At 35.9% G+C, this 13,689-nt stretch overlaps 1 protein-coding gene across 1 annotated transcript in view; it reads right to left on the minus strand.

Annotated features, from left to right (window-relative positions):
* Positions 1–2,632: 2,632 nt before the first annotated feature.
* The window catches only part of STON1 (stonin 1), a 129,525-nt gene continuing 118,468 nt past the window's right edge, over positions 2,633–13,689 (minus strand). Inside the window, exons 9-11 of the mRNA XM_027113162.1 lie at positions 11,086–11,343; positions 10,300–10,389; positions 2,633–2,834 (exon numbers count right to left, since the gene is read on the minus strand). Coding sequence (XP_026968963.1) covers positions 2,727–2,834; positions 10,300–10,389; positions 11,086–11,343 — 456 coding nt within the window. The 3' untranslated portion in view covers positions 2,633–2,726. The remainder of the gene's footprint in view (positions 2,835–10,299; positions 10,390–11,085; positions 11,344–13,689) is intronic.

The raw sequence follows: 13,689 nt of genomic DNA on the forward strand, positions 1-13,689 counted from the left end.
TGCCTCAGCCAGAACTGGAGTCTCATTGCCCTATGAAGTCTGAGCTGTAACAGATAATCTTTTACACATATTATAGCACACTGAATAAAACAGGTAAAGAAGGTAATCCAGGCAAGGTCAGTTGGTCAGTCCCTAAGAGACTGTGCAAACTCAAGACCTTCTTAGCCTACAGGGAGAGGTGGAAAGTATGTTAAAAAAGCACTGCAGGATGCATGCATGAGAAAAAGTTTGCGTTAGGAAATTACTATACATGATACTTACATAAATTTCATTTAACACAACAAACTAACTTCTTTCACAGAGACATTCACCATCTATAATATGATGTAGGATGACATTTGCCAAGTTATTGTATTTATAAGAACATATAACTTACTTTACGATATTTTGTTAAAATATGCAACAAGAAGTGTTAAGCTTGGACATGATAAAGAGGTTCCTGAAAGTAAAAGTAGTATCACATTAAAGCCAAGTCTCAGGTAAACTCCACCAACTTGCAGGACTTAAAGTACAATTTACTCTTTCAAAATGGATTAAGATTTGTCTCACTTTATCTTTGGCACATGGGCTAAAAATGTATTTAACTGTGAGTCATGACCCACCAGTAGGTAGTGAAATCAACTTAGTGGGCCAATACCATCAAAAAGTTTTCTGTAATGTAACAGAATAGAATCAAATATAGGAGGGACACACAAATGGGACAGTGACTTTTTTTCTCTGATAAAATGTGCCACATAAATAAAGACGGCAATATAGTAGTATTTGTGATACAATTTTTTTTTAAATCACTAAAGCAAAGTGAGAATTTAAAATTCACAGTGGAGAGGAGGAAAAGAATTTTAGAAACAACTATTATTGCCTCTCCCAAACACTTAAACCAACATTAAACCCCAATTTCCAAGTGAATGCACCTTGTCGACAAATTCAGCAGTTAATACAGGGTGACCGTGTGAGCCTGGGAAAAAAAAAGCAGGAAGAAGAATAGAAAGTGTACCCCCTCCTCAACACTGGAGGGGGTACATTTCAGCAATGACACAAAGAATAAGTGCTCTCATTTGCCTCCCATGTAGAAAAGATGAACATTTCATGGTAGGCAACATCCATGAGGGAACCCATAGCTCCTGGGAGTTATCAAGAGACGGAAAAGGATTTGGAATAGCAGTGGTGGTGGTGGACAGTCACTCTGAGGATGAAGAAGGCATAGCTGGAGAATCTGGAGAGGGGACCAGCTCACTCACTAGTACTAACTGAATCCTCATGCAGCTGCCAACTTTAGGCCAAAGACAGTGTCCCCCTCATGTTGTTCATGACCCAGATAAGATTTATCCAGATTTTGAGAAGACCTAACAGTAGCTGAGTCCCTTGGGTAGAACAGAACAAGTGTTGGAATAAATTAAACCCTCCAAGTGGGGTTGCCTCTGAAAAAGAAGTGGGGAATTCACCCTGTGACCAGCCAGATCCAGGTACCTAACCCTCAAGGAGCTTTCACAGACCATAACCCACTCAATCCCAGAACTGCTTTTTGTGAGAGAATTACTACCCTGGCGAACACCATTCAGGGCCAAAACAGGGATCCTAGACTTGGATACCATGTGTACTCCACCCACTAAAAGAAGCAGAATGATGGAGAAAACGTTCCTTTGAGGAATTTGAGTCTACTAAGGAAAAGAATATTACAGAATAGGTTACTAATATGCTTTATTTTTATTGGTGTAGGAAAACGGTGCTATTTGCATTTTACATTTTGTTTTCTCTCCCTGGTTTTAAGAGTTATCCAGGTCTTCTCTTTTCAAATGAGATTGTCTCACCTAAGCAGAAGGTTCCTAAACAGAACATCTCTTCTTGACTTTTGTTTTAGAAAACCTAATCTCAATGAGGGAATTCCCTGTTAGGAAAAAAGAAGAGAGTATCTTTGAGGGGTAAAGACTCTGCAAAGGGGTCTTCAACGGTAAGAAAAATAGAAAAAAAAAAAAATAGGGAAAGAGGGAAGAGGACAGAAGTATGAAGCAACAAGAATTAGAATGGGAACCCAACCCACTCCCTACAGTTCCCCAGGGAAATAGCAGGTACAAAGAAGAATGGCCTGGCCACATGATAAACCCAGAAAGGCTCATCCTTGGCTCTAGGGATCCTGGCCTCAGCAACTATTTTCATGTTTAGTATGAGCTCAACTGAGGCATCTGCCTCCAAGGAACCATCTGGGCTTGCACAATCAGCATACTGCTGGTGATAAGCGTAGACTGAAGATCCAGAGAAGCCTTCTTAAATATCCTGCTACTTATAAGACTCTCCAGGATCCTTTTTTTTTTCAAATATGATTTTTTTTTAATTGGAGTATAGCTGCTTTACAATATTGTGTTACTCTCCAGGGTCTTTTGTAACATGGTTTGGTGAGAGGTGGGAAGAACACCAGCCCCAATCTAATAATTGATACTGACTTCACCATGAAGGGGAACTGGAGTCTGATTTAAATTTTACTTCAAAATTAAAGAAATATGACATTTTTTCATGCTACATCACACCCGATACATCTATGCTTTGTAATGGTATAGACAATGGGGGTTAAAAAATAAAAACCTGTTAAAACAGTTTGAAATGTAAAATGAAAGAAATGTAAAACTGTATATTTGTATTTGCATCTGAATTATAATTTTATTAAATTCCATGCAGTGAACAACATGTGATCTAGTCCCACTGATCTTAATGATGTACTGAGCTCATCAGTTTTACCACTCTGCATCACCAACGGCTTTTGCAAATACATAGTCTCTCCCTCCAAAACACATAATACCATCTTTCAAATAGAATTTCCATTTGTTCTTGCTTCGATGAATCTGGAGGGAGAAAAACAGCCTAAATTAATTAAATTTAGAAGTCAAAGGATCATTTACATTTCTTTGCATATCTCATGGGATTATTCTGACCCTAAATGGGAGTTCTTTATAAATAAGACCCTCCTCAAGATAGTTTATTCATTCATTCAGTTCCTATGTGTCAGGTATTGTTTTAGGCACTGGAGATCTATACTAGCTTTTTAAAAAGGATAATATAGATATAATTTTTTAGAACAGGAAAAAAATTCCTGTCTTTGAAGAGGTTACATTTTAGTAAGGATGGGAGAAACAAACTTAATAAACACGTAAACTATACAGAATATTAAAAGGTGGTTAAGTGTTATGAAAAATAGATCTGGAAAAGGAATATCACAAACACAGAGGTGGGGTTAGAATTTTAAATAGAAGAGTCAGGGTGGGCCTGACTTGTGAAGTAACATTTGAGCAAAGACTTAAAAAGAAGATATTGAGTAGAGAGCATTCCAGACAAAGGGAACAGAAGTCCTGAGGAGGGGCATGCCTGGATTGCTCAAGAAAAGTAAAAAGTTCACTATGTCTGCAAAGGAATAAACAAGAGAGGATGTAGTTAATATTATCCGGAATGAAAAAATAGTGGTGTTTCATTTCTAAGAAGAAAGTCACAATAACGCACTGAGCAAGGTCTGAAAATACAACTTACAATCTATCAGATTCTATTAGCTATTCTTTGGATTCAGTAAATCAGCCTGATACAAAATTAAAACCAGAAAATCCTACTACCTTAAGAGGTAAGAAATCATACAATCATTGTTACTTCTGGGTAGACCACAAGTGACTATTTTAAAAATTTAGAAATATATGATCTGAAATCAAGGGTAAAAATTAAACCTGGGTGTTGATTGCAAATAGTCAAATCAAGGAAGAAAAGCCTGTGACTAGTATTTGGATGCATTTTGTGAAGCATAAGAAAATACAAAGGATAAACCCTCTATTTGTGTGTGGGGGAAATGGCCTGGCGACAGAAAATTTCTTTTCTGAGTTTGACTTCCAAATTTCCACTTGCACTTATCTTAAGTCTCGGGGAACACAACAGTGACAACAGAATCCTTAACAAAGATGATAAAATCTGGCCAGAATTAGGAAAAGAACAACGGTAGAAGCAGCAGCAACAACTCATCCCAGTAGCTTTATCTAGTGACTACATTATTCTAGAAATGCAACAATGGTTCAAAATTAGGAATTTACTAGTACAAACACTATATTACTAGACCTAAGGAGACAAATAATATAATCATCTTCAATGATGTTGAAAAAGCTTTTGATAAAACTCATGCATCATAGATTTTTTTTTTAAACTAAAATAAGAAAGACTATGCCCTACAAACATACACACACACACATACCCCTACCTCAACCCAAAAGCCGTGACATACTGCTTAGTGCGGAAACCCTAAAAGTACTCCCGCTCAAGTCAGGACATAGACAAGAATACCCACTCTTAACCAACTTGTCACTCTAGAGGTACTAGCCAATACAATTAGACGAGAAGAAAGAACTACAGAGATAAATATTGGAAGAGATGAAATAAATTTGCAGATGCAATGACTGGATGTCTGAAAAACCTAAGATAATCAATTTAAAATGACTAAATAAGAATTCAGTATTGATACAAAATTAATAAACTGAAATTCATTGCCTTCAAATAGATATATAAGCAACAGTTAGAAGATATAAAGAGCCCGTTTACCACAGCAACAAAAGAGATAACATAATAAGGAAAAAATTTTAAAAATACTTGATCTACTGGCACCATTCAATATATCCTCTTTGAAATATTTTCCTTACTTGGCTTCTAGAACATTCCTGGCTTTCCACATGACTCTTTGGCCACTCCTTTGATTCCTCCTTCTCTCTCTTACTTCTCAATTTTAGAGTGTACCAGGACTCTTCTTTCTGTTGATATTCACTCTCTTGGTGATCTTATCTAATCTCATGGCTTTAAACATCATCTATATGCTGATGACTCTCCAAAATCATATCTCTAGCTCAAACCTCTCCCTTAAACTCCAGATTCTCATTCAACTGCTTCAGCACCTCTTCATAAATGTCCAATAAACATCTCAAGCAAGTTTAAAACAAGGACACTATTATACTCTCCCCCAAACCTCACAGTCTTCTGCATCTCAGTGAGGAATGGCCACTCATTCTTCTCATTCAGGCCAGAAATCTTGGACACAATCCTTACACCTCCTACTCACACCTCATATCCAGATCCATCAGTAAATGTTAGTTCTACCTACAAAGCATATTCCAACCACTTCTACCACCTCCACTACTATTACTCTTGTCTAAGCCACCATCCTCTCTCACCTGGATTAATATGTCTCATGACTAGTTTCCCTATTTTCACCCTTGTCTTCCTCTTAGTCCACTCTAAACATGGTAGCCAGTCTACTTTTACTATGGCCCTACTAAAAACATAAACCAGATATCATTTCTATGCTCAAAACTCTCCAATGACTTCTCATCCAAAAAATAAAGTCCTTAAAATAGACTATAAGATCCTGCTCTTCCACTCACTTACTGCTCTGCTCTCCTCATTGTTCCCTGAACACACAGGTATTCGTCTACCTCAGGACTTATGTATTATTTACTGTTCCCTCTGTCTGAAATGATTACATCCAAATATCCTCATGGTTTATTCTCTTACCTCCTTTTTTTTAAAAAAGTTTTTAAATTTATTTGGTTGCACCACGTCTTAGTTGTGGCAGGCGGGCTCATTAGTTGCACCTTGCCAGCTCCTTAGTTGTGGCATGTGAACTCTTAGTTGCGGCATGCATGTGGGATCTAGTTCCCTGACCAGGGATCAAACCCAGGCCCCCTGCACTGGGAGCACGGAGTCTTAACCACTGCGCCACCAAGGAAGTCCCCTCTCTTACCTCCTTTTGATATTTACCCAATCACGTTCTAAGTAAGGCCTCCCCTGGACATCACATCCAATACTGCAACCTACTCCTCCTTAACATCACTAAAATACTAAATTCTATTAATTCAATGTTAATTAATTACAAGCTATTACCCACAATGCAGTACCACAAAGAATACTATATCCATAATAGTCTAGAAAATTATCTGTGACTCTAAGAAATGCATATATAATCTAGTGTCTATACAGTACAATACACTGATTATAGAACACAATACACTGTTTATAAGAATCTAAAAGAACTTTCAAACCAAGACCAGTCCCTTTTCTATTACCTATTCCTTCTTATGCTTATGTTTACCATCATCTAAACTGCCATTTTCTATCTATAAAAAATGTTATAGGAGAGAAAATTATCTTATTTTTAGAGAAAAGGATTCATTTTTTACAGCAATTCAAAGTACCATCCTCCATCTCCCCTGAGTATATTGAAATTGTTACTGAAAACAAGTCAAAGATGTAAATATGCATTAGTCATCAGGGAAATGCGAATCAAAACCACGAGATACCACTTCACACCCACTAGGATGGCTAGAATCAAAAAGTCAGATAACAAGTGTTAGTGAGAATGTAAAGCAATCTAAACCATCACACACTGCTGATGGGAATGAAAAATGGTACAGCCACCTTGGAAAACAGTCTGGTAGTGCCTCAAATTATTACCATATGACCCAGGAATTCTACTCCTAGGTATTTACCAAGAGAAATGAAAATATATAGTCACAAAAAACTGGTACATGAATATTTATAGCAGAATTCTTCATAATAGCCAAAAGGTGGAAACAACTCAAATATCACTCAACAGATGAATGGATAAACAAAATGTGGTATATCCATTCAATGGACTAGTATTCATCAATAAAAAGAAATGAAGAACTGTTACAAGCTATAATATGGATGAATCTTGAAACACGGTGTGAAATAAATGAAACCAGTCATAAAAGACCACATATTATATGATTCCTTTCATATGAAACTCCAGAATAGGGAAATCTACAATGATGGGAAGTACATTAGTAGTTCCTTACTACTGGGGATGGGAGAAAGGGGGCAATATGGGAGTAAGAACTAAAGGGTATGGGCTTTCTTTCTGAGGTGATAAAAATTTTCTAAAATTGACTGTGTTAATGGTTACACATATCCATAAATATACTAAAACCACTGAATTGTACACTTTAAATAGGTGAAGTGTATAGTATGTGAATTATATCTCAAAGCTGCTAAAAAATGTAAATATGAATAAGTTAAGAATGCAAAACTGACTACATAATCACAGTTACAGTGTTTAAAAACAAATTTAAGCTGTATTTTATTTTAGTTGCTAAAGTTCAATTGCTACTAACCTAATTTTTAGGCTTGAAACCTGATAGACACCTTTAACTCTCCGTTGTCAATCATTCTCTCATGACCAACTAATCACCAAGTACCAATGATACTTTTTTAATTTTAATGAAGTACAGTTGATTTACAATGTTGTGTTCATTTCTTCTGTACAGCAAAGTGACTCAGTTATACACACACACACACACACACATATTCTTTTTCATATTCTTTTCCATTATGGTTTGTCACAGGATATTGAATACGGTTCCCTGTGCTATACAATAGGATCCTGTTGTATAATATTATATTATTATAATATATATATTATATTATATATATAACTGCAAACTCCCAATCCTTCCCACCCCTACTCCCCCTCCCCCTTGTCAACCACAAGTCTGCTCTCTGTAACTATGAGTCTATTTTCGTTTCATAGACATAGTGATTTGTGTCATATTTTAGATTCCATATATAAGTGATATCATATGGTATTTCTTTCTCTTTCTGACTTACTTCACTTAGTATGATAATCTCTAGGTCCATCCATGTTGCTGCAAATGGCATTATTTCATTCTTTTTTTATGGCTCAGTAATATTCCACTGTATATATATACCACATCTCCATTCATCTGTCGATGGGACATTTAGGTTGTTTCCATGTCTTGGCAATGGTAAATAGTGCTGCTATGAACATGGGGAGGGGTGCATGTATCTTTTTGAATTAGTTTTGTTTGGGTTTATGCCCAGGAGTGGGATTACTGGATCATATGGCAACTTTATTTGTCGTTTTTTGAGGAACTTCCATACTGTTTTCCATAGTGGCTGCACCAATTTACGTTCCCACCAACAGTGTAGGAGGGTTCCCTTTTCTCCACACCTTCTCCAGCATTTGTTATTTGTAGACTTTTTAATGATGGCTATCCTAATCGGTGTGAGGTGGTACCTCACTGTAGTTTTAATTTGCATTTCTCTAATAATTAGCAATGTTGAGCATCTTTTCACATGTCTATTGGCCATCTGCATATCTTCTTTGGAGAAGTGTCTATTTAGGTCTTCTGCCCACTTTTGGATTGGCTTGTTTGTTTTTTTGTTGTTGAGTTGTATGAACTATTTGTATATTTTGGAAATTAAGCCCTCGTCAGTCACATCATTTGCAAATATCTTCTCCCAGTCTGTAGGTTGTCTTTTCGTTTATTTTTTTTTACTTAATTTTATTTTGACTTACAATGTTGTGCCAATCTCTGCTGTACAGCAAAGTGACTCAGTTATACACATATAGACATTCTTTTTTTTTTAATTCTTTTCCATTGTGGTTTATCACAGGATATTGAATATAGTTCCCTGTGCTATACAGTAGGACCTTTTTGTTTATCTTTTCATTTTATTTATAGTTTCCTTTGCTGTGCAAAAGCTTGTAAGTTTGATTAGGTCCCACCTGTTTATTTTTGCTTTTATTTCTATTGCCTTGGGAGACTGACGTAAGAAAACATTGGTACAATTTATGTCAGAGAATGTTTTGCCTATGTTTTCTTCTAGGAGTTTTATGGTGTCTTGTCTTATATTTAGGCCTTTGAGCCATTTTGAGTTTATTTTTGTGTATGGTGTGAGGGTGTGTTCTAACTTCATTGACTTACATGTGGCTGTCCAACTTTCCCAATGCCACCTGCTGAAGACACTGTCTTTTCCTCAGTGTATATTCTACCAAACATACAAAGAAGAACTTATACCAATCCTACTCAAACTCTTCCAAAAGATTAAAGAGGAAGGAACTCTCCCAAAAATATTTCATGAAGCCACCATCACCCTGATACCAAAACCAGACGAAGACAACTACCAAAAAAGAAAATTACAGGCCAATATCTTTGATGAATATAGATGCAAAAATTCTCAACAAAATATTAGCAAATTGAATCCAACAACACATAAAAAAGGTCATATACCATGACCAAGCTGGATTCATGCTAGGGTCACAAGGATGGTTCAACATTCACAAATCAATCAATGTGATACACCCCATCAACAAAAAAAAGGACAAAAACCACACGATCACCTCAATAGATGCAGAAAAAGCATCTGGTAAAATTCAACACCCATTCATGATAAAAAACCCTTAGGAAAGTGGTATAGAGGGAACATGTCTCAACATACTAAAAGCAATTTATGACAAACCCACAGCCAATATAATACTCAAAGGTGAAAAGCTAAAAGCCTTCCCACTAAAATCTGGAACAAGACAAGAATGCCCACTCTCACCACTTCTCTTCAACATAGTATTGGAAGTCCAATGATTTCTTCCACCATAATCTCTAACTCTTCCACGTTCTATGCTGCCATCCTTAGTCTGGGCTCTGTTACTTTATGTGCTATCCCTGTTCTTCTTACTATTTGCCTCTTCCAAATTGGCAAACAATGCCAGTTTTTAAACCCAATTACAATTTTCTCAATATCATCCTCATAAGGTTAATGTCCATCAAATCAAGTTTGAACTTCCCCTACCAAGATTCTGGATTTTCCAATCTGCTCCCACCTCTGTCCACCACCCTGCCTCATTTCCTAACACATTCAAAAGGAAAACACCTCATTCAAGGCAGAGCTGTCTCTTCACTGTCCCTTATAAATTCTACATGCATTCATTTCTCTGCCTTTTATCAGGCTACTCTACTCTGAATGCCTACCCTCCACACTTATCTATATCCTACAAATCATTCAAGATCTATTTCAAAGCCCCACATCACCCATGAAGGATTTGTGGAGAACTCCAACTGCAAACGATTTCTTGCATTTCCTAGCCCCTTTTAGGACTAACTGTCTGTGCCACTCATCTTAGCATTTGATTTATATGCCATGTATTTTAGTATTTGATTTACCTGTCACATATTTTAGCTTTTGATTTACCTACTATCTTATTGTATGCCATTCTATTATTCCATACAGAAACACCTTTCTTCAATAAGACTATCACCTCCATAAGACAAGGCCTATCACTTTTTTGGCATCACCAAGACAACACAGCACAGTGTTAGACCCAAAATACCCTCCCAAATTTATAGAATTACTTAGCTATTTTGAGATTAATTTAACTGAACAGTAACTGATCATCACATTTCCCATTATTTTGTTCATTTTCTACTATAAATGCAATTAATAAACCTAAAGTCTAAAAGGTGAATACAGTACCTTTTCATACTGACAGACAATTACATTATCTGTGTCAAACAGGTCCGGCACATCCTGCTCACTAACATCATCCCCAGAATTTAAAGGGTCCTAAAGATGAAAGATACTCACATTAATGAATTTCATGATGCTTTGAATTTTTTAAAGACAGAGGGACATATTCTCTCCCTCCAAGGACACAGAATAGTACTGTATTTAAAAGTAAAACAGCCTGAGTTTGAATCCCAACTTAGTCACTCAATAACCACAAGACTGACCTTTGGCAAGCTACTAAAACTCCTTGTATCTCAGTTTTCTCATCTGCAAAATGAGGACAGTAATAAGACTCATAAAACCCATAAGGCAGTGGTAATGTTAAATAACAAAAGGCAGTAAGATTTAGTATGGTACCTGGCACATATGTACAGCACCATAAATGATAGTTAATACATACCACTTACATGCTTCTTAATTATCACATTCCACAAAGATTTCACAGCATTTATTAGGATTAGAGCAGATATGATATGCTTCTACCCTAGCTGCCCTCTTTACCTCCACTCCCATCCCTTAAACCTCTCACTACCTCTAGCTAAGACCAACAAATATAGTAGCTGATTCCTAAATACTTAATACTGAGTTAAATTACAGTTTAAGATTAAAAGTTTAAATACTAGATACAAATAAGTCTCATTTTAAAGACAAAAGACAGGATTAACCTTAATTGTTATTCCTCTTGGTTCCAAAGTATATTAAAGTACAAATGCTATAAATTTTTAAAAGTTTCAGCTCAAAAATAATCCTTACCTCTTCCACAAGGTCTACTTGAGGGTCTTCATTATCACTACTGTTGGCCATTGAATCTTCATTTGATATACTGCTGGTTTCTTCAAGTACCTTCAGGTCTCCCGCATCAGTAATCCCTAGAAATTTGTTCTCATCTACATCTCTCGTACTTCCTATTTCATCACTGGAAGCTGTATCTCCAGTTCCATCTATTTGAATTATCTCGTTAATATCATCATCAGTTACCTGAAGGCTTAAATCCATCTGAGAATTAGAATCCTAAAAAGAGAAATAAATGCAATAAAGTTTTTTCCTGTCAAACAAGGTATATAAAACATTGGATCACACAAAATATAAAATTACTTAAACAGTTCACAGGTGGCCTCTGAAAACATATTTCTTCCCTGTCAGATGATATTCCCTAATTTTGAATTTTAGAACACCCCTAGCATTTCTGTATAAGATGGGAATAACTTTTAAGTTGTAAATAAAGTAAACCCACTACGGTCATACATAGACAGCAAATCAGTTGACTGTTTTCAGATAATATTTACCAGTTTTTATACATACTATCTTAAGTTTATATACCTCTTAGGTTTTAACTATTTTATTTTAAACAATAATTCAATGAAGTACAAAGGACAAGTGACATCATGCTCAATGGATAAATAAAAAATATAAAGGATTGTACTAACTAGAATAAGCCAAATACAAAAGGACAAATATAAATCAAAACTGATAGAACTGAAAAGATTAAAAAATTCACAAACATAGTTGGAGAATTCAGCATTCTTCTTCTTACTAATCAATAAAAAAAGCAGACTGAAATTCAGTAAGAATGTAGAAGCACTGAACAACACAATCAACCAGCATAACCTAACTGGCATTTATAGAATACTCCACCCCCAAAGAGCCAAATGCACATTCTTTTCAAGAGCACACAGAATGTTCACCAAGATGGACCACATTCTGGATCATAAAACAAATCTTGGCAACTTTAACACATACAAAGTATGTTCTCTTAGCACAAAGGAATTAAACCAGAAATCAGTAACAGAAAAATCTGGAAAATCCTCAAATATTTACAAATTAAACAACACATTTTTAAATACGCATGGGTCAAAGAAGAAGTCACAAGGGAAATTAAAACATAATTTTAATTGAATGCAAACAAAAACATTACATTTTGAAACCTGAGATGTAGCTAAAGCAGTGCCTAGAGGGAATTTATAGCATTGCATGACTATATACGAGAAGAAGCAAGTCTCAATCAGTGGCCTAAAATTCCACCTTAAGAAACTAAAAAAGAGAAGATCAAATTAAGCTCATAGCAAATAAGGAAATAAAGATAAAAAGAAAAATACATGAAACTGAGAACAGAAAAAGTCAATTAGACCAAAAGTTCATTCCTTGAAAAGATGAATAAAAATGAAAAAATGTAGCCAGACTAACAAAAAGAGAAAAGAAATGATATTACTAATTAAGGATAGGGTGTCACCATAGATCCCCAAAACATTAAAAGGATAAGGAAACTGTTTTAGATCATTTGGGCTGCTATAACAAAATACCATAAACTAGGTAGCTTATTAACAATGGAAATTTATTTTTCACAATTCTGGAGGCTGAGAAGCCTGAGATCAAGGCACCAGCAGATTTGGTATCTGGTAGAGCCCACTTTCTGGTTCACAGACGATGGCTTCTCACTGTGTCCTCATATGGCAGAGGGGCTAGGGAGCCCTGTGGGGTCTCTTATAAGGTAACTAATCCCATTAATTGAAGACTCCATCCTCATGACTTAATCGCCTCCCAAAGGCCCCACCTCCTAATTACCATCACCTTTTGGGGGTTAGGATTTCAACATACTAATTTGGGGGTTACATAAACATTCAGACTGATGTAAGGCAATTTACAAAAATTGTATGGCTGTATAGTAGCAATAAACAATTGGAAACTGAAATTAAATAACAGCACTATTTAAAGCAGCAAGAGAAAAGCAACTCATCACATACAAGGGATCCTCGGTAAGATAACAAGCAGATTTCTCACCAGAAACTTTGAAAACAAAAAGGCAGTGGTATGACATATATTTAAAGTGCTGAGGGACTTCCCTGGTGGTCCAGTGGTTAAAATTCCACGCTTCCAATGCAGGGCGCATGGGTTCGATCCCTGGTCAGGGAACTAGGATCTCACGTGCCATGTGGTGTGGCCAAAGAAAAAGAAAAAAAATGAAGTGCTGAAAGAAAAGACTAAACTAGGAATTCTATATCTGGGAAACTGTCCTGCAAATAAGGCATTTCCAGGTAAAAGCTGAAGGAGTTTATTACTACTAGGTCTACCCTACAATAAATACTAAAGGGAGTCCTTTAAATCGGCATGAAAGGAAGCTAGACAGTAATCTGAAGCCACACAAAAATATAAAGTTCTCTGGTAAAGATAAATACAATGACAAATATAAAAACCAGTATTATCATATTTTGGTTTGTTAACTGTACTTTTTAGTCCTCTATGAGATTTAAGAGGTAAGAGCATTAAAAACTATAATTATAAATCTATATCGAGTACACAATATATAAAGACACAATTTGGGATATCAGTAATATAAAGTGGGGGAGGGTAGAGCTGAAA

The sequence above is a fragment of the Aethalodelphis obliquidens genome, unplaced genomic scaffold (assembly GCF_003676395.1).
Source record: "Aethalodelphis obliquidens isolate GAN/ISIS:26980383/991018 unplaced genomic scaffold, ASM367639v1 scaffold12, whole genome shotgun sequence".
NCBI classification, from domain to species: domain Eukaryota; kingdom Metazoa; phylum Chordata; class Mammalia; order Artiodactyla; family Delphinidae; genus Aethalodelphis; species Aethalodelphis obliquidens.